The 20,917-nt window shown below is 47.2% G+C and overlaps 1 protein-coding gene across 2 annotated transcripts in view; it reads left to right on the top strand.

The window, feature by feature from the left end:
* The window catches only part of galnt13 (UDP-N-acetyl-alpha-D-galactosamine:polypeptide N-acetylgalactosaminyltransferase 13), a 33,954-nt gene extending 20,451 nt beyond the window's left edge, over window positions 1-13,503 (top strand). Inside the window, exons 9-13 of one of the 2 annotated variants that reach the window (XM_062534038.1) lie at window positions 1,660-1,799; window positions 3,210-3,308; window positions 3,427-3,561; window positions 6,638-6,856; window positions 10,960-11,078. In XM_062534038.1, coding sequence (XP_062390022.1) covers window positions 1,660-1,799; window positions 3,210-3,308; window positions 3,427-3,561; window positions 6,638-6,823 — 560 coding nt within the window. In that variant the 3' untranslated portion in view covers window positions 6,824-6,856; window positions 10,960-11,078. Of the gene's footprint in view, window positions 1-1,659; window positions 1,800-3,209; window positions 3,309-3,426; window positions 3,562-6,637; window positions 6,857-10,959 lie in introns of both variants that reach the window. The other variant, XM_062534039.1, reaches the window with a different exon arrangement.
* The last annotated feature ends 7,414 nt before the right edge of the window (window positions 13,504-20,917 follow it).

Below are 20,917 nucleotides of genomic sequence, written 5' to 3'. Positions count from 1 at the left end.
TTGAAAGGGTGATCTCTTTCTCTCAATCCGTTTGCTCACCTGTCAGTTCTCGGAGCGCGCCCTGGACAGACGTGAGGGCACTCTGGGCCAACTTGAAAGGAGAGCCAGCGGGGTTTTATTTATTATTATTATTCGATTTTTCATCAGAAGAGATGTTGGGGGGGAAAAACAACACGCCACGGATATGATGTGCAGGTGTAACAATCCTGAACAAGCTGAATAACCAAGCAGCTCGGGCTGCTCAGAGTTCTAAGCTCATAAACGTTCCATGGTGAAGAGGGTCCCCCTAGTGTACAGTGTCGATATTACAGCTTTGCTGTCTGCCATGCACTTGACATGTACAAAGCCTTCTCCACATCCATTCACTCGATGCACACACTCTGTCTCTGTCTCACTCCCAGGTGGATTGCTGCTCGTGTGCATTGTGGAGGTGTATTAGGCAGCTTTATCTCGCAGTGCTGGACTGTGCATGATGACTGGCTATCAGATACTGGCAGGCAGCGCATCCCAAGGCTGCTCGGCAAGAATAATGAAGGAGGAAAAATGGCCGTTTGCAGCGGGAGAGAGAGCTCTCCTTCCCCTGTCCCGCTGGTGGCCCCAGCGAAAGGCTATAATAGCTTTCGGCAGGAGAAAGAGAGAGAGGGGGGAAGAGGGATAAGCTTTCGGCAGGAGAAGGGGGGAAGAGGGATAGATAGATAGTGAGAGAGAGAAAGAGATAGAGAGAGAGAGAGAGAGAGAGAGAGAGAGGGAGGAGAGAAAAGGGAGTGCTGTGGAGCCCCCAAATGCTGCATTATTCATTTACAGGTGGCGCAGTCAAATGTTTTGGAGGCGCCCGAGAGGAAGAGTGGTGGGGCTCCACAGCCACCTGAGATCTCGGCAGGAGACAGGGCCAAGCCTGCAGCGCCCACTCCTGTGTGTGTGTGTGTGTGTGTGTGTGTGTGTGTGTGTGTGTGTGTGTGTGTGTGTGTGTGTGTGTAAACATTCACGTCACGTAGTGCAGCCTGGCAGCGGAGAATCATAAATAGTGTGCGTCGTGCAGAATCACAGAGTTCAGCTGTGTTTAGCCCGTGAGTATGAATGCATTCCGATCAGCTGCTCTGTAAGTGGAAGAGTCTGCGTATGTTGGGTGGTGTTTGTGTACAGGCAGCAGAGGATCATGGGTAGTGTGCATAATGCAGAATCAGAGTTCAGATCAGTTAAGGCCGTGGCTATGAATGCCTGCTCCATGCTTACAGATGCTCTTTAAAGTGAACGAGTGTGTATGGGTCTGGTGCAAATGCAGCTAAGGATCAAGGTTGTTATAAGTGTATATATAATTATAATTATTAAAGTGTATATAATGCACAAATCACAGATTGCTGCTCAGTGAAGGCCCTGAATGCAGATGCTCTTTGGATGAAAAGGTGTGTGTGTGTGTGTGTGTGTGTGTGTGTGTGTGTGTGTGTGTGTGTGTGTGTGTGTGTGTGTGTGTGTGTGCGTGTGCGTGTGCGTGTGCGTGTGCGTGTGCGTGTGCGTGTGCGTGTGCGTGTGCGTGTGCGTGTGCGTGTGCGTGTGCGTGTGCGTGTGCGTGTGCGTGTGTGTGTGCTGAGGCCCTGAGCGTACGTGAACATTCATGACTGTTGCGCTGTGTCGTGTGTGTGTGTGTGTGTTGCCCTGCAGGTGTGGTGCGGGTGGACTATGGAGACGTGTCGGCGCGTAAGGCCTTGAGGGACACCCTGCAGTGCAAGCCCTTCTCCTGGTACCTGGAGAACGTCTACCCCGACTCCCAGATCCCCCGCAGATACTACTCACTCGGAGAGGTACGCCACCGCCGCCCACACCCCGACACACACACACACACACACACACACACATGGCTCCAACGTAGGCCGTTGGACACACACAACTGTCAGCCACAGCAGCCACGATTCATCAGGATCAAAGCGTAAGCGACCACCACACGCACAGGGGTTCAGTGGAGCAGTAGGTGTTCGGCCGCGGACTCGGAGCCAAGGTCAGCGCTCGGCTGAGCGAATAATCTTCGGCGAACAGACGCATAGGCACGCAAGCTCAAGAGGTAATAGACTTAAGAGTGACAATGGGAATGAGAAACTTGAGTGATGTTGAGAGACGAAGCGAGAGAGGGGAGGCCATGGACGTGAGAGAGAGAGAGAGAGGGCACGGAGAGATAGAGGGAGAGAGAAAGAGTCTATGGGAGAGAGAGAGAGAAGGGGAGTGGTAAAGAGAGAGATGGAGGGAGAAAGAGAGTGTGGGAGAGGGAGGGACGAGCGAGCGAGCGAGTGAGAGATAGAAAGAGATTGCGTGTGTGCGTGTGTGTGAGAGAGTGACCATGATTAATGGTGGACAGCGCCGGGCTGGTGAGTGGCGCCGGGTGGTGAGCGTTGAGAAATGAGCCTGTAATCCTCTCCAAGTTCAATTCTGCTGAAGCGCCGCGATTTTACAGCCTGCAACGTGCCGCAGTAAAAAACCTGCTCCTCGCACTGCAGCCACTGCAGTCTCTCCTCTCCTCCTCCTCTCATCTTCTCATCTCTCCCTCCCTCCTTCTCCTCTCTCTCTCTCTCTCTCTCTCTCTCTCTCTCTCTCTCTCTCTCTCTCCTTCTCTCTATGTCTGGCCATGATTTACTCCTCACCTCACACGCCACAGTTCACGCTGGATTCCCTCTCACACACAGAAGCCATTACGCTTTTCTATTATTCCATTTTAGATGCTGCTGATGCAAGATAATAATTGAAGCATAAAGCACAGGGCATGCCCGGCGTTTAGGCATATATTAGCTTGATATTAAATGGCCCATTGGAGGGGGAATTCATTAAGTAACAGACCTGTTGGAGTCGCTCGCCGTGTTACGGCCCCGTCTTGGCATGACTATGTTCAGTCATTTGCGGTTCCAAACAATGGCTCTAGCAATTATAGGTGCTGTCGCTGTGTCTCGGCTGTGAGACGTTCTTAATAGCACAGAATGGTCTGTTCCATTGAGCAGGGAATGTTCAATTATGTATTACATATCTGCTCATCTGAAAAGAATTATTAGAGTTGAATGTGAAGCACAGGTGCCGTCTCCACATTCATTTGGCAAGGACACCTTCTACACAGGAGTTAAGACTGATGAGTTTTGTGTCTACAGCTACTGCAGACTAATCTTAGCGGTAAGGTGCTGCTTGCCTAGGATCCCACCTCAAAGTCGATCTGTTCCTCTCTCTGTTCCCAGATCAGAAACGTGGAGACCAACCAGTGCGTGGACAACATGGGCCGCAAGGAGAACGAGAAAGTGGGCTTCTTCAACTGCCACGGCATGGGGGGCAACCAGGTGAGCAGAGCGGGCACTCCGTCCCGGTCACGACACGCAACGACGACGGCGGTTGGGCAGCAGATGTGTCGGCGATAAACGTAACACCCGATGTTCTTCTGCTCTTACGCCTTTCCAGGTGTTCTCTTACACAGCCGATAAGGAGATCAGGACCGACGACTTGTGTCTGGACGTCTCGCGCCTCAACGGTCCAGTGGTCATGCTCAAGTGTCACCACATGAAGGGGAACCAGATGTTTGAGTACGATGCAGAGGTACCACTTCATATATATACAGTATATATTACATACCCTGCATTGTGTATTATACAGTATATAGGGTTGGGTATCGTTTATCTGATACCGGTGCTAAATCGATACCTTTAAAACGATGCTGTTGCCAAAACGGTGCCTGAACCGGTACTTTGCTTTTTTTTTCAAGAAAATGGTCTAAAGCATGAATTGCTTTTTTTTAGTATTGATAAGACCAATTTGAACATGAAATTGAATTGTCATATTCAATTTACTCTCAATATCTCATTGCTTCTATGCATGACACATTTAAATATTAAAACAGCTTGCCACCACGGATGCATACTCAATGGTAAGCTCAGCTTTCAAGTTTATAAGGTATATAGGCTGCTTACTGTAAGGTATGGTAAAACAGCTTGCCATAGAACTGCCAAGATATGGACAACGCCATTTGCAAGTAACCTAATCTAACGCCAAGGGACTCTGCTTTCTAGTTCATTCAGTGTGTTCCCGAATGCTTCAAGAAATGCGATGTCTTCCCCCATAACGCGCAATAGTTTTAAATATATTACATATGCCGGTGTTGAAGTGTTTCAATTCCCATTGCTCATAGGCATTTTACAGCAACTATGTATGTGCTAACAGGCTACCCCCTGTCAGAGCAGCTTAATTAGCGATAACGTATGGAGATGGTTTGAAGGCTCTTTGACAGCTCAGGGATATCAATGCAGAGGTAGGCTATGTTTGTAACCTACGGTTTCACATTATATTACAACTTTGCTGATAACATTTTGAATAGATGCCAGTTAGCGCATTAGAAAGATTATTGTGTAAAGTAGACTATACTGTTGATGTTGTTTCATAGCCTTTTGCTTGCGTGTAGTTACTGCTAGATTTTGACAATAAGAGCTTCTGATATTGCTTTGAAGTAAGCTACTTGGCATGGGCTCATGCGAGCTCTCAAACACTGTCCACTAGCCTATGAGGTGCATCTGCTTTAAGCTTACAGTATACATCTAGATTCTAGTGTTTATGTTAGCCAATTGTATCTGGATATGGTGCTATCAGAGCAAGACGACGTTAGAGATTTTATATTTTAAAAAAATGGCAGAGATTTAAGTGGCATCGAAGTGAGGCACCGAAATCCATGTTGTTATTCACTGTTGTTACTACTGTTTGCATCAACACAGGTGCCATACTAGAACCGTGTTTCGGTGCTCAATCCTAATTATATATGTATTACAGCAATACGGCTACAGTATGAAGAGGGCCTACTACACTTCAGTCTGACACCCTGAAGGACTGTCTGTAACAAATGAGAATAGTAGCCTAGTCTTGTTAATTTTGCAGTCTAGTCTTTGTAATGGGATATCATGTTGTTGCATCACTCGAGGAGGTGCAGGGCTATTTGAAACCACCAGGTGGTGCCAGGTGCCTGTGGCTCTTTCCTCGGGCAGACTTGAGTCTTTGTTGTTGGGGTGCAGAATGAACCTCAAGGCCCCCTCCAACTTCCCAGCGTCTGATTGTCTCTCTTTTCTTTGGCTCAGTACGTGGGCAAGTGGGAGTATGATTTTGAGGTAAGTCGTGCTCTGTGAGTGTCTGTGCAACCCCTGTGTGACATTAGTGGGCAGTTGCAGTAGGCGTTGTAGTGTGACTAGTGATAGTGTGTACGGTGATCGATATAATGAGCAGCCCTATACTGTATGTCTCCTTGGTTGTATAACCTTACATCCCTCAGCAAGGTTATCACATAACCCTATACATTCCTCCCGGAGAGTTAATAGACGTCGCTGGTGAGCCTGAATGGACTGTAGAGTGAAAGCCTGTGTGTGTGTATCTCTATCTTGACATATATTCTCTATGGAACCAGTGGCACATTCTTGGAAATCCGACATTGAGAGAAATGAGAGCTGGCTGTGGGGCAAAGGGAGATGCATGAAAGTAGCATCAGAAGTCTAGAAATAGCTGTTGATTTTAATAATAGATTATTTATTTCAAGGCCGGGTAAGGGGCTGTACTATTGGGACTTGATTTTTAATGTCAAAAAAGCAATGTCTCCTTCCAGTGATTCTCTTATCTTCGTCTCAGGGGCACTGAACCTGGCTCCCCCCTCCCCTCTCCTCCATCTAATGCAGCATGGTCTATTCATAGGCTAGAGAGAGGGAATACAGGAGAGAGAGAGGAGAGAGGGGGGAGAGAGAGAGAAGAGGGGGGGGGGGGTACAGTGTGTGTGTGTGTGTGTGTGTGAGAGAGAGAGAGAGAGGGGGGGGTTAAGAGAGAACGAGAGAGTGAGTGAGACAAAAGAGAGAGAGAGAAAGAAGACAGAAGGATGACAGTGAGAGAGAGAGAGAGAGAGAGAGAGACTAGAGGGAGGGAGGGAGGGAGATGCTGCCGCTGCAGCGTGGGGCTCTGTGCTCCGTGAAACATGAGACATTAAATTATTTGTGGATGAAGAAAAATGTCTGCCTCTCATTTGTGCCGGGCCCTCGTGCTGTCAGGGACTATTTCGAGCCGGCGGTGGCATTGGCGGCATTGGCGGCGGCGGCAGCAGCGTCGGGAGCGGCACCAGGCGGCTGCCGTGGCGACAGAGCCTCCCCCCTCCGTCCAGACCCACGCCGCTCGGGCCGCGTTTATCCCATTTGCGCGCTCGTTTGGCCGGGGCCCGCCGCCCGCCGCCCGCCTCGCCCCTCAGGTTCCCGTCAACCACATCCATTACCTGTCAGTCATGTGTGCCGCCCTTTGGCCCCCAGTCATTACCCGTCCTCCAGCTCCCACAGCGCCACACAACCACAGGTGCTGTTTGTGTCGGGCCCGTGTCAGGCTCATCTGGTCCACCCATTACCACCACTAGATGACCACCACTACTGCTGTCTGGACATTTGTCCCTCCTTTGGTCAGGTCCCTTCCATTTGGTGTTAGTTGTGAGTAGTTAGCGTAGCACTTTTGTTTGGTTGTCTCATCTCATTTAACCATCAACATGTTCCATCTCACTCCTCCCCTCCCCCCTCTTCATCCACTCCACCTGCATGTGGCTCCGCTGGTGTTGCTGCCTACTTCACCCACCCCACTCCACTCCACCCCACCCCACTCCCGGATGCAGAAGCACACTTTCCTGCACATCATCACCCAGTCGTGCCTGACCATCAGTCGCCTGGAGGACGGCACCTGGGGCCCCACGGTGGAGTACTGCGACGACAGCCCCCTGCAGACCTGGGTCCTGCGCAACTTCAGCCGGATCGAGGTCTTCAGGAAGCTCTATTACAGCCCCACCGACTACTTCCTGTAGCCCCTGCTGCCTGTGTCAGAGAGAGAGTGGCAGGTACAGTGGAAGCCCAGCCATAGCGGAGTAGCTAGTTCATTTGTGATGGAGTGAGTGGGAGTAGTTTCAGAATCACAGCAGGTTTTTCTAGGCTAGCCTTGGCTGACTAGTTGTCAAGGTGCATGAGTTCTGATTGAAACATTTACTAAGGGATGGATTTTCGACAAACTGTTTGAATATCATTTTCTCCTTGTGTTGCAGTTTTGTGTTTTTATTATAGTCCGCTTAAATCATCGATCCACGCGTCAATCACAGCTGCCTGTCTTGTTTATTTATTTATTTATTTGTTTACTTCTCCCCTGAGGAGCGTGACCGTGGCGGTTGTAGGGCACCGGGGTTTGTCGTGCGCGGTGAGAGCGAGCGTGCCAATAAAGCGGGTCGCCGGCTGCTCTGCGGCTATTACCGCTGACCTTTGGAGATGAATGCGCGGAGACAGGAACACAGGCGCGGAGAAGAGAAAGCAATAACGGCCGTCCTGTGACAGGCTCCCCAGCGCCGACCGTGTTTACGCACCTCACTATCTAGCAGACCTTTTCCCAAAACCCGCCCCTCCACACACACACACACACACACATATAAACACACACACACACACACACACACCACCACTACCACTTCTCCAGCCAGCCTCAAATTAAATTTCATTTGACATTTATTCCGTTACGTAAATATTTCATTTTTTGATGTGAAAAATTGGCGGTGGCGGCGGCGCTGTGCACAGTGAGTGGTGATGGAGGGAGAGGAGGGTGTGTGTGTGTGTGTGGAGGGGGGGGGGGGGGCATGATGTGTTGTCTGAATGGAGGCGCCAGGCAGTTTTTAATATTTATTCGTAGTTGATTATCGCCGAGGCCGATTGGAGACGGGGCTGGCCTTTGTTTACAAGCTCTTTTGAAGTGAGCGCCTCATTGTCAGCGGGCTCTTTCATGGCGACGCCCTCGCGGAGATGGAGGGCGACCGGGCGGACGCGAACCCAGCAGCTGCAGCACCATGTGCCGCTCACAACAAAAACAACCACATCTCGCTCTCTCCCTCTCTCTCACATTCTCTCTCCCTCTCTCTTTCTCTCTCTCTCTGTCTCTCTCTCTTTCTCTCTCCCTCCCTCTCTCTTTCTCTGTCTCTCTTTCTCTCTCTCTCTCTCTCTCTCTCTCATTGTCTGGAGCCTGCCTCTCAATTACGCCCACTCTCTCTCTCATTCTCTTTCGAGGCTTTTGTTTGTTTGTTTTCAACCTGTATCTCATCATCTCTCATTTTTGGACTTTTCGCTTTGATTTTTTTTTCTCCCCTTCTCTCCGTCTCTTATTCACTAAGTCACTTTCTCTTTTTGTCATGCCATGCACACCCTGGCTGTTGGTGTGGGCACGGTGGCAGTCTCTTTCATGTGAACGCACCCTGCTGCTGGGTCTAGGTCTCACACCCATTGTTGTTTGGACTCGGGCGTTATGCATTGTTATTTCCCTTCGGAAATAATTACTGTGGTTATTATATAGCGGCTCCGGCTGGCTATGGAGCTCATGCTTACAGCAGTTTGTATCCTGCACGAAATGTGTATCCTGCAGTCAGCCGTTCCACACTGCATCAAAGTGAAACAGGTGTGTGTGTGTGTGTGTGTGTGTGTGTGTGTGTATGGGGGGAGGGGGGGGGGTCATAGGTGGAGTGGATGTACATCAGACTCTAACTTCATTACAATACCATATGGACAGACACCTATGGGAGTCCCGAAGAGAGTCTGGCATGTGTCAGCATCAGCAATTTCATTGGAGTCGGTGAGGATGGAAGATACAATCCGCTTTTTAATTAGCTGCGTTTCAGACACTTGTACGTACACGCACACACGCACGCACGCAAGCACGCTCGCACGCACACACACATACACACACACACAGACACAGCACAGCACTCCAGCCTCCAGCTTTGTCCAGGAACACAGACACAGAATGGGACCTGTGAAGGACCAAAAAAGGGAGTCCTAATTAGACTGACCAGAGCCCAGCGCTCTTCATGTTCTCATTACACCAGGGGCCTTCGTTTTCCATCCTCATTTTGATGGCGTCGCCACTAGCACAATAGCTTTGGCAGCATTTATTCATCCATAATGAAGCGGGACTGTAAGGATGGAAGCGTCTGCGTATCACTGTCATTATTTCACCACTCCAGCCAAAAAGCCGAAATCACCCACCCCCACAAACGGCCCAGTCTCTCGCAAAACCACTGACCGTGTCTCCATGTGATTTATGGGAGAGGGACTGGGGCGAATACATCACTTCTGACATGTTTTGTCAGGAATGACAGCTCCAGTCAATATTGCTACAATGAGAAGCACTCGCACCAAGGTCTGAACATGTTATGTTTTTAAGATGAGAGAGCTATAATCATGAGTGTGTTTAGCATGCTAGCTGGCCTTTCACCCAGTGTTTTCATGTTTTTTCCCAAGCAGCTTGGCTACAAAGCAGGCATTGGGATAATGAGCTATTGAAATGCATTGTGCAACATGACTCAGGGTCCACGTGTTTCGTAGCCACTGCACTAGCCAGGAGATGCCTTGCTCCTCTCAGATGGTGCTAGAGCACTCAGAGAGACCTGTTGTGTGCTCTGTGTGGCTCACATGTCATCAGCTCAGAGGTGTGTGTGTGTGTGTGTGTGTGTGTGTGTGTGCGTCTGTGTGTGCGTCTGTGTGTGTTTGTGTTTGTGTTTGTGTGTGTGTGTGTGTGTGTGTGTGTGTGTGTGTGTGTGTGTGTGTGTGTGTTTGTGTGTGTACATGTGTGTGTGTGTACGTGTGTGTGCGCGCGTGTGTGTGTGTGTGCGTGTGTGTGCGCGCACTGTGTAGGGCCAGGCCTCTATGATGGACTGCCCTAGCCATTGGGTAGCTGTCTGTGCCGTGGCAGTGGTGCTTTGTCATTTCTGTGCTTGGACAGTATAGAGGTGTATAGAAGTGTTTTGTGTGTGCGCCACTGCCCACTCGCTTTTGCATCTGAGTCTTCCACGCTCATTAAACATCAGCTTCTGTCACCGCGCCAAAACTTGTGCTCTGTTTTCTTTTGTGAAAAATGATCTTTCCGCCCCAAAAGCAAACAGCATAAACATCGCTGTCCACAACACTCTTTATTCACCCCTGCCGTTCCCCTCCTCCCCTCACAACACACACACACACACACACACACACACTCTCTCTCTCCATCCCTCAGTCTCATCTGTAATGAGAGGCGAGAGGCCAACAGTGGCTCCAGGACTTGTGAACAGCAAGGCCGCATCAAGAGGCATTAGCGGCGTATTCTGCTCCGTGTCCTATTGTGTCTCTCCAGGCAGTGCGCTCTGATAGGCGCTCTTAATTACGGCCAGACAGCTCGCGTGATTAGCGCTGATCCTTAAACTCGAGGGGGCCGCCTCGCTCATTACCACGGGTCCCCAACTTACTTGATGAGCGCAAAATACGTGGACGCACGCGGAATATTTGACATTTTCCTTGTTCATGCGTGCACAGAGTGAGTGATTACTCCCCTCTCTCTGAAACCATTAAAAACGATCAGGGTTTGACAGTGTTGCTGTGGGTGTTGTGTGTTTTTTTTTTCTTTCCTAAGAGCTTTTGATACTATTACAATTCAGCACAGGCACAGGGCCACTCAGACAAAAGGCCATCGAAGGCCATTTTGAAAACTCAAAAGAGCTTTCATGTTCCCCCGTGTTTTCTCAAAGATGGCAGTCACTGGATGGCGAGCGAATTACACTCCAAAGTTCTCCATTATGGTGCTGTCGATCTGAAGAGCGATGGTGATATAGTAAAATCATTTTGTCTAGGATGTTGAGTGATGTGGTGTTTGCGCTGCTTTAATTAAGTTTATAATGAAGTTCTGTTGTAATCAATGTTGTTGTTTTAATCAGTGTTGTTGATGAAGTGATGTGAGGTGTTGAAGGCTCTCCTCCAACCTCATTCTGGTGATGCCTCTCTGTTGACATTAATGTGAATATCACACACACACACTACTATGTGGGCAGGACTCAGACACTTGTTGACATTTGCCGCATCGTCCATGTCTGTCCAACACCTAGTCCGTTGTTTGTGTTCTGCTGTCATTTGACCCTTGACCCTACCTTCTCCTCCATTACAGAGGCTGACCCTCCTGCATGTGAACAGTAACCAGTGTCTGGACATGCCGTCGGACGAGGACAAGATGGTGCCCACCCTGAGGGACTGCAACGGCAGCCGCTCCCAGCAGTGGATCCTGAGGAACATGACCCTCAGCGCGTGAGCTGCCTTCTCCCCACATGACCTCTTGACCCTTCAACTCTGACCTCCAGCCTGCCAGGCTGGCATCCCCCCATCTGAGAGAGCCTGCTGGCCCTTGGCGTGCCCACAATGGGCACTTGACATCAGCTACACACTCATACACACACACACACACACACACACACACACACATACATGATACCATTAGTGCTGCTACAGTTGCTGCTGGGACCTGTGACTGTGTAGGACCAGGCAAAAGCACCCTCTCCCCTCAGCCTCTGCATGGCTTAACCAGCCTATCTGTGTGATTGAGTGTACTTTTGTGTGGGAGAGTTTTGTGTGTGTGTGTGTGTGAGTGAGATTCAGAGAGAGGTTGTCATGAGGACTTCATCCCGCCCTGCCTGCTCAGAGACTGTTAGTCGAGCTCTTTGTGCTTCGGTCACCAGGAGCTGACCCCCCCAAGCGTCTGTGGACCCTCACAGGACTGTTGCTCCTCTCCAGACAAAACCCAAAGCAAGACTGCATTACCCAGAGTGCTCAGCAGGTCTAGCTGTGGGACCCTTTTGCATATCTAGAGATCATACAATCACCTTGCATTCTGCACAGTACTGCACATACTTTCCGATGCAAGTACAACAACACGCAAGGGGCCTGTCAATTAATATCACATCTGACTTCCCTCGACCATATCTCTACTTATCAGACCTGTATCAGAAGTCTTACTATTTCTATTATAGACATCATTTCAAGGAGAGGACTACTGTTTGGGGAAGCCAGCTGTTAGACTTAGACCTGTAGGTAGACGTTCATTTTTGCAGAATCGGATGAAGAACTGCCATCTTGTCTGCATGTCTCTGTGCAAGAGAAAACTACAGTGCACCAGTGACACTGATGGCAGTTACGGTGTGGGAAGCTTTTCAATTACAGCGGAGATATTGACTTGTGGTGTATTGATTTTGCCTTAAGGAAAGTTTGAGTTATCGTATCATAAATAGGAGCCCATTGTAAGGAGCACTGAGAATGGTGGAAGGAGCCACCGTCGTTACGGAGAGCAGAGGTACTTGACACATTTCTATCTGCCGTCGTATAGCTAACTACATTCTACCTGGAAGCGTATTCTTTTGTCAACTTAACACAGGGACGCGTGTTGAATCTCTGAATGAGGTTTTTTTTATGATCATGTCAATGATATGTTGCTTAACTGATATTAACTCATTTTTAGCTGTTTTTTGTTATTAATGGGGCATCCAAATGAGTTGTCCGTTTACATGTTTTTTTAGTTTGCAGATTTGATATTAATCCTGTTGTTGTTTTCAGAAAACGCTTATTTCCCTAAATAGTCAAGTGTCCTATTTATAATGAAAAGTCACTGAGATTTTAGAGATGTAGAGATTAAGTGATTTGACAAATGTTGATTACCCGGTGAGCTAAAGTGAAGGGTCCATGTAACAATGTAGAAAGCCTCACCAAAATAGCAATGCTACTGTATCTATAGCCAACACATCATGATATCCCACAAGCAGATATATGACAAGACAGTATGAATACCTGTACAGACAAATCATTGTCATTCAGCCCTTGACATACTGTACAAGCCTTGACTACAACTCAAACTACTGTACTTTTAATTTATTCTTTTTGTCAATATCAGTCATACAGTGCAGCTGGCATAATGTAAATAATATAACCAAAAGTTTTTGAACACCACTGTACATACACAAAAAAAGATTATTTTTTTAAGATGCAACTTGAAAGCCCTATAGAAATTTAGAGTGTAGACCTTTACTATATTTAAGTGCACTAGAGTATTTTGTCATTATTAGCAGTTTGGTTGAATTTGCTGTATCACTGTAAGCTAAACTGACTTCAAAACCCCTTTACAATACCATATCAGCGGACTACTTTCAAGATTTCACATTGCACAATGTTTTCATGCATCAGCACTTCTTGATTGCTTTATGTAGGAAGACCAGATTGATTTAATCAAAGTTGTATTGTTTACATGTAGTTAATTTGAACAGCTAATTCAGTCTGATTAAGTCCATTAAAATGGACTAAATTGAATAAACGAAAAGGGGTGTTGTTACTTAATGACCGAGGAAGGAACACACTCAATCAAAACTAAACTCTGACCCATGCTACGGAATGTGAATATTTATCGTCTATGAAACCAGTTGGTCACAAAGTGACTTTCATGGCGTTTTTAAGTGCATGGTACAAAACATAGCAACATAGATTGCCTTTCAACTTTGAAATGTGTAACTTTGTATTAGTCTTGAAGTGATGTTAACCTGTTTGTACATTTTTTGTAAGGCAAAAAAAGAGAAAACACAGGAATGGATTGAGTGTGTATTTGTCATGCATACTCTAATGGATTCTACTAACAAACTGAACTGTGAGCTCCAATAAAGCACTGTTGATGAATGTAAGGACTCGGGTGATTCATTGAGGTCACTGGAGAGGGGGATGGTTGAGTATGCATTGGCGTTGCTGATTAGCTCCAGGTCACCCACACCTCGCTGCACCATGGCCAGCCATGACTCACGGCCACAGGAGAAGAAGGGGCCCAGTATCAGCGCAGGGATCAGCTACTGAAGAGAGGACGCTTTCTAGTTCTGATTAAATGCCCCACAATCCACTCTGGCTAGTCAAAGAGGGTATTGATCACAGCAGCACCACACTGACCCTACAGGCCATCCTTGATCTACAAAAAAGCCTTTTAATTCCATTGTTTGGTTTCTCATCGCTTTGTATTACAACTTCAGGTAGAGATTTGATTTATCCTTTTTTTACCGGGAATGTTTGCATTCAATATTGTATTTCTTTAATGGCCCACCCAGCTCGATTTTTATTCTTAATTCAGTAGCGGCCATTGGCTTTACATTTATATTAAACTCATGTCATACTGATGGATGAGAATTCAATCCCAAATATGGACTTTTCCCCAGAGTCTATCCCTCTCTCAGTAGGTACCTGTCAGCGTTGAATTAAAAGCATAATTGTGCGCAAGTTGGAGTCTCAACACCCTACTTTGATTGCATTTCGCTCTTGGTGGTGTGAAAGTGTGTGCGTGTGGCAGGCGGCATTTTTTTCCATCACAAATATTTGTAAAGCTCTCCAAGGCAACCACTCCAGTGTAATTAATGAGTCATGGCGGGGCGTGATCTCACTCGGCCCGCGCCGCTCTCCAGCACCTCCGCGCTGTAGGGACACAGCCGGCGTCACACCTGAGGACACAGCCACCGGGGCACGGCCAACACACACACACACACACACACACTCTCTCTCTCTCTCTCTCTCTTACACACATACACTATCTGTCAATCATGCATGCACACACATACATATGGAAGCACAGGGGAAATTCTCACATGCACACACACACACACACTCTCTCTCTCTCTTACACATGTACACTCTCGGTCACTCATGCATGCACACACATACATTTGGAAGCACAGGGGAAAGTCACAGTCACACACACACACACACACACTCTCACAAACAAAACAACTGTAAGCAACATAGCAATAAAATGTACAATCACACACAATCCAAAGACACAAACACTTGAAACGCAACACTGTAAGCAATAGAAAGTCACACAATCCCAAGGAATGCTCACACACACACACACACACATCCACACAAATATACCTGACATGGCCACATTGACAGCAGGGCTGGCAGCCCATTACGGGACAGGTGGTTTAAAATAACACCCTAATGGTGTCCTTATCTGATGCTGCTCGCTCCTGCGAGGCCGACCTCACTCTCCATGGAGACGGAAAGTTAACGCTTTGGAGTCCTGCCGTCATGCCACACCGGGGCCTGGCCACTAATCTCTGTCTGGCGTCGGAAAAAAAGGAGAGGTGCAGAGCCAGGGAGAAGGTGGCAAATCTGAAGGAGCCAAAATGGTGGCCGGGGCGAAATTGTTGGCACTGATTTACGCGGTGCCCCCCGTGCAACACGTATGGGTTTCCCCTGCAAGTTTAATAAGGCCCCTCACACACTGAGGTGATATTTCATCCTCCTCCACTGGACCTGTCTGCTCAGCTCCAGCTAATGTGGTGAGGGTGGTGGGGTGGGGGGGTTATCAGCTTAGGCAATCTTCTCACTTTTGGGGAGTCTGACTGGCTGGCTCTCTTGCAGCAAACGCTGTCTCTCTCTCTCTGCTCACAACATTATTAGAGAGAAAACTTCTCCCTCGCCTGGAGAAATTCGACATGCTTAGAGCCTAATTCCAACAGAGCCAATTATAATTGAAGAGGCTCAGAGCCATGTAAACTCATATAGAGAAGCAATTTAAAACAGACACCCCCAGAGACAGTCTGTATGCTTAGAGAGCTTTCCACACCTCACACACTTGTGTTGTGCTGTGTCTCTTTTCCACTCTATAAACATCACTAGACAACAAGAAGAGCGTTTCTCCAGGTGGGATGGGCAGGAGAAAGGAAAGGAGAGAGAGAGAGAGAGAGAAAGAGAGAGAGAAAGAGTTCAGGACTCCGTGTACAACCTTGTTTCTCATCTCCCATGTGCTTGACTGTGAGTGGATTTGACCGTGTGCTCTCTGCATTTTCTGCTTTTCATTGTGTCCTCGCGAAGCCCTGTAATGGAGTCCAGGGATAGTAATCAGCACCGTGGATGGCCTTGTGCTCCATCTCCGTCTGCCGCCGCCGGCACACATCCACAGGCGCAGTCCCAGCCTAATGGCTGAGAGGGCTTGTGCCTCTCACAGACCGGTGCTTCTCAGAGACGGGCGCCTCTTTGCAGGTTTCACGCTTGGCCGTTCAAGGTGAGCGATTGAGAGGGGCGAGGTTTACTGCTGCCTCTTTCTGATTTTATGTGGTATTTGGTCAAATAAAGAGAGACAGAGAGAGAGAGAGAGGGGAGAAAGGGAGAGAGGGAGAGAGAGTGCGAGAGTGAGAGTGAGAGTGAAGGTGCAAGAGAGATCTGCACAGAGCACAAGCATAAAATACATTTCTCCTCTGGTGGAAATGCACAGTCACGCTCACAACTGTAGGACTAGCCTACTGTACGTTATTGTGGCCTATGTGGTTTCAGATGGAAAATAAGCATTATTCTTAAAGATTAATTATTCTTATGGTGTAGATTTTACTGTGGCAGGTGTAGTTTTCGTATAAAGCATTTCATACCAAATGGAGCCTGAAAACCTATACACACAACACAACACGTGCCATTCAATGTCCACTACGTTGCTGGACACGGCAGAGAATCAAGCCTCAGCAAAATGACACTCCAAGGCCACTCAAGTGGCAGAGAGCTGTCCTTCCCCTCGATATTTGTATCGCTCCGAGCCTCGGTTCATTTGTGCCACAGTGCTGTAATGGCTTTGCGGAGCCAGCAGATGTAGCCAGTTTACTCTGCCTCCCCCGCTGTCTGGGCTGTCCAGTTGGCCCCGTCAAGAGAACATGATGGATTCACTTGTCAGCAGCTGCTCGTTATCTGCTGCTCACGCAGCACGGCCGAATCATATTACAGGCGGACATTTGGGTGTCCTCCCGTGAGTTTTGGGACAGCTCGTCACCGGGCGGAAGGACGCTGCGCTGGACTTTGGGGCGAAAGAAAACCAGGAGACGAGCTATCGGCCTGTCACTCACAGAGAATCGGGCCCTGTCACCGCTCCATTCAAACAGAGATTGGAAATCAGTAGCTCTACAAATAACATTCCTGTATGGGCATTCATTTAAGGGGCCTTTTCCTGTATGGGCATTTATTTAAGGGGCCTTTTCCCTGTTAAAAAATTAGATTTTTTTTTCTGTCACTAAGTGACAATAACGAGATCTTCAACAGTCTAAAGGCTGATATTAAATCAGGCTCCGTGCAGGGGCTCTGATGGCAGTGATTAGGGAATGAGATGGGAAATGAGCGGATGATCCCATGAAGTGATTGGCTGAGCGTCTTGGCGAATGACCTCAAGTGCCATCGTTGTGGCAGAAATATAGTGCTCAATGATTGCATTTCCTCTGTCTCCTTCTGATTAGATTAATAAATCAATTCAAGTCTCTCCGTCCCTCTCACCCTCACCCCCCCGCCCCTAACGCCTCCACGCCAGATCTTGCCCAGTCTATTTTTATGAAATGGGTTACACAAGAACATCAAAATCCCTTTCATCAGTGTCTGAGGAGGAACTATATAATGGCTGGTGCTGAGGCGGGGAAGGGAAGGGACTGTGGCATCTGCTCTCTCTGGATTTGTCAGAGATAAGCGCAATTTCCCCCCAGAACGGCAACGGCAATCTTTCAAAACAATGTGGATGTTATCATCATCGGATTTCGATCAGATTTGTGGGAGAAAATTGATACTTGTTGTATTGCTGTTGTCCGGACAGAATTGTAGACAGATAAATATTGCTCGGCTTTCCTGTCTGCCCTTTTCTCTGGCAGTATTAGCTCGTAATTGCGGTGCAACCAAGCTCATTTGGTCTGGTGTGTGAAAATGCAATGACTTAAATGTTTCTACCACTAATTATTTTATTGACAGCCAGAAAAGAGAGAAGTGAATATTCTCCAACTGCTGGTCTATGACTAAGAGGCCTCGCTCAATTAAAGCAATTGTTCCATCCGAGTTATGGAAGTGTCCCTTGTCACTGATCTCGCCGGGGGCTTGCCATAAATAGTGAGATCCCTTGTACCATATGCCACTGCGTACAGCACAACAGATCGCCTTTGATTCTGCCTCCATTTGATGCTAATGAGGGAAACAGAGGACGAGGACGCTGCTCCGGCTCCTTTTCCTGATCTTAAAATGATGTGAAGTGAGAGAGCAGTGACCCTTATGAGCAAGCGCAAGGAAATGTGGCGAAGAGGAAAAACAGAAGGAAGACGGCGTCCTGCACTTTCTAACTATTCTGCTCTCCAGTCGTCTGTGATGTTTTCAAGCTCACAGCATTTAGACAGCAATAACTGTAATTTTGCTATTACATTGTATTGGTACAATTGACATTTGGGCACACTGGGAAAGAAGCGCCCGCCACTCTCCTCTGTGACTCATCTCTATCATATGCACAGACTTCTTGTCCAAAGACACGGTGTGAAGTCCATATTTCCCCCGACTGCGCCAAATATTTCAACATAAATACCCCCAGTAGAACTTCTCCCAGTGTTTTTTGCAAAAGGCCATTAAGTTAGAGTTGGTGGACAACATCTGAGCTGGCCACTTCTCATTAATGAGGGACAAGAGCGCTGGCTCCCTGACCTCCATCACCTCAGACTCATTATAAAAAACCCACTGACGGCAGCAATTGCCCTGCGCTCAATTGTTCTTTTTTACCTGCTGTAATCAAGGCCTGGCAACTGACAGTGTGAGCTCTCCGGCAGGAAGTGAACAGAGCAATTGGAATGCTTGTAATTGGAGATTGGAGGTGCACCAAAAAAGAGAAAAGAGTGAATGAGTGAATGAGAGAGCAAGAGAGCAAGAGAGAGAGGAGAGAGAGAGAGAGGGGGAGAGAGAGAGCTATCGTTATACCAATTATCTTATCCAGTTTTCCTCCCTATATTCTCTAGCTAGCACACCTGGCAGAGAGCTTAGCCCAACCGTATGTGTGTGTCTTTTTTTCAGACTGCTGTGGACTGAATATCGTGTCAAAGGTGAAACATCATTAAAATGACAGTCTGTAGTAGACGATGGCCAGGCATAGAGGGACTGTTGGAGAGTGAAAGCACTTTCGGCAGCTGGCCCCAACAATTATATTGATCTTTAGAGACCCACTTAAAAAATCAAATTGTTTGGAAGAAATGTCAGTGCCAGGTGAAATGTTGAACAAAATCCATGAAGGTTTACAACGCTACTGTTTAAATAGTACCCTACGCGTAAGGAAAGTGAACATTCAGTGCAACTCGATCCTACACAATCATATAGAAACACTTCCTTGAATCTGAAAATCCATCTATTCAAATGACATGAAATGTTCAAAAGCATGAACTTCCTTGCTCCTACCTATAATATACTGCTGCAAAGACACACAGTTTCCCATCACATTGCACACACAAAAAAGGCAGTCTACATGTGTGAAGGAGATGTGAACGCGTGTAAAGTGTGTGTGTGGCCACAGCAGATTCCCTTGGGCTGACAGACATTTTGCCAAGAGAGCCATGAAGAATACGAGCCGCATGGCCTAGCACAAAGCCAATCATTTGTATGCTAAGGGCCATATTTCATGCGGTATGGACAAGATCCATGTTCTGCTCTGCCATTCCCCTGGTGGGGGCTCCTGCGAGAAACGCACTTGGTAATAAGTCTCGGATGGAGGTGGGGGTCTCCAGTGTAACCTCTTACTCAGTTAAGATTATGAACAATATAACCTCATGGGACCAAGAGAAGTAATCTCCAGGTAAAAGTGGAGAGATCAGGGGCAAGAGAGTCTTGGAGAACTTGGGTAATACCCGTTAGCAGATGTGACCGCAAGGGATACAGAAGTGTGGATATATCAGTCATCTTCACCTTGGATTGCAACGGCCAGGAATCGCTTGGCCCTCAGCATGTGTGGCTTGTGTTAAAAAACACCACCTTGGGTGTGCTGATGAATTATGTGCTGAATGGGGAAGCACTGGCACACAAACAACATGGCCAATGAACAATTAAGATGTAAAAGAACTCAGAATGCGAGACCAATGTATAATTTCATGTCAAAATTGGAGTGATTACGAGCCAAGGCTTTTTTTATTTTCCATTTGAAATTACTCAAATTCATCCCTCAGTCCTCTTGGGGTGTTCCTTGAATAAATATAATTACATTTCCAACTGTTTTTATGATTAGACGAACTGATTAAACTCAGGTTAATTTTGAGAGGCCTCCTTTCCTACCATATCTATAACTTTTCACGTTACGTGGGCTATCTGATTGTCTATGAGTTTTTGTTACAAATGAATGATAAAAATCAAATGAAAAATCAGAGATGAGAGAAAAATCACTATGGCGTGTATAATGCAAGGCTCACTACACCCGTACCTTTTGAGAAGCTTTTTGGAGGGTCGGATAATCATTCAAAGTCAAAATGATTTTCCCTTTTAAACACAGTCCTAGGAAATAACTCATACCAAAAAAATACAATATTATCCTGTTACTTAGTTTCAGAGGAGTAAAGAGAGCCCCCACTATTTACTGTCATTATTCCTCATTGAGAGGCATGAAATCCACCAGGTGAACAAACACATAAGCAGGTGGCAATGGCCCCTTTGATAGCACAAATGTCATTTGGAATCTCTCATCACACATCTAAAATGTTAAAAAGAAGGGGGTGATATAAATCACCTTAATGGAGGCTTTATCTTTTGCAGTTTAGTCTAAATTGATTTTAGCAATAGCTAAGCAACTGGTAAACCAAAAACTGTATTGAACTAAAACTGTATGAGTCATATATGGCTAATTGCGCTGTGATTAACTCGTCAGGTGGCAAAGAACAGCTAAAATAGCAAACAGAATGTTGACTTCGCCCTCCACATCTCCAACCTCAAACTGTATCCCACCCCCCTCCCGGCGAATAGACTCAGTAGGTAGGCTACGACTGAAGCCACAGACAGCAGTGCATCTTTGTATGAAGCGCACATTGCGCAGAAGAGGAAACCTATGGGAAAACACAGCAGCCGTTGCTGATATCTGCCCTTTAGATATGACATATTTTCTAGAAGACTAACGCCTGGAAAAAAGGAATCTTGAGCGAGTTGACGCAGACAGGAACTATGGGCACAGTCGGACAGTAGGCTATAATTGAAAGTCCATTGCGTTCTTCACGGTGGTTTAACTGTATGCCGATTCTATGTACTCATACCGACAAGACAAAGCAGCAGGAGGAGGTTTGTAAACTGAGTCTTGTCGG

The sequence above is a fragment of the Sardina pilchardus genome, chromosome 4 (assembly GCF_963854185.1).
Source record: "Sardina pilchardus chromosome 4, fSarPil1.1, whole genome shotgun sequence".
NCBI lineage: Eukaryota > Metazoa > Chordata > Actinopteri > Clupeiformes > Clupeidae > Sardina > Sardina pilchardus.
The sequence above is the reverse complement of the archived record's forward strand: the minus strand, read 5'-3'. Positions and strand labels throughout refer to the sequence as shown.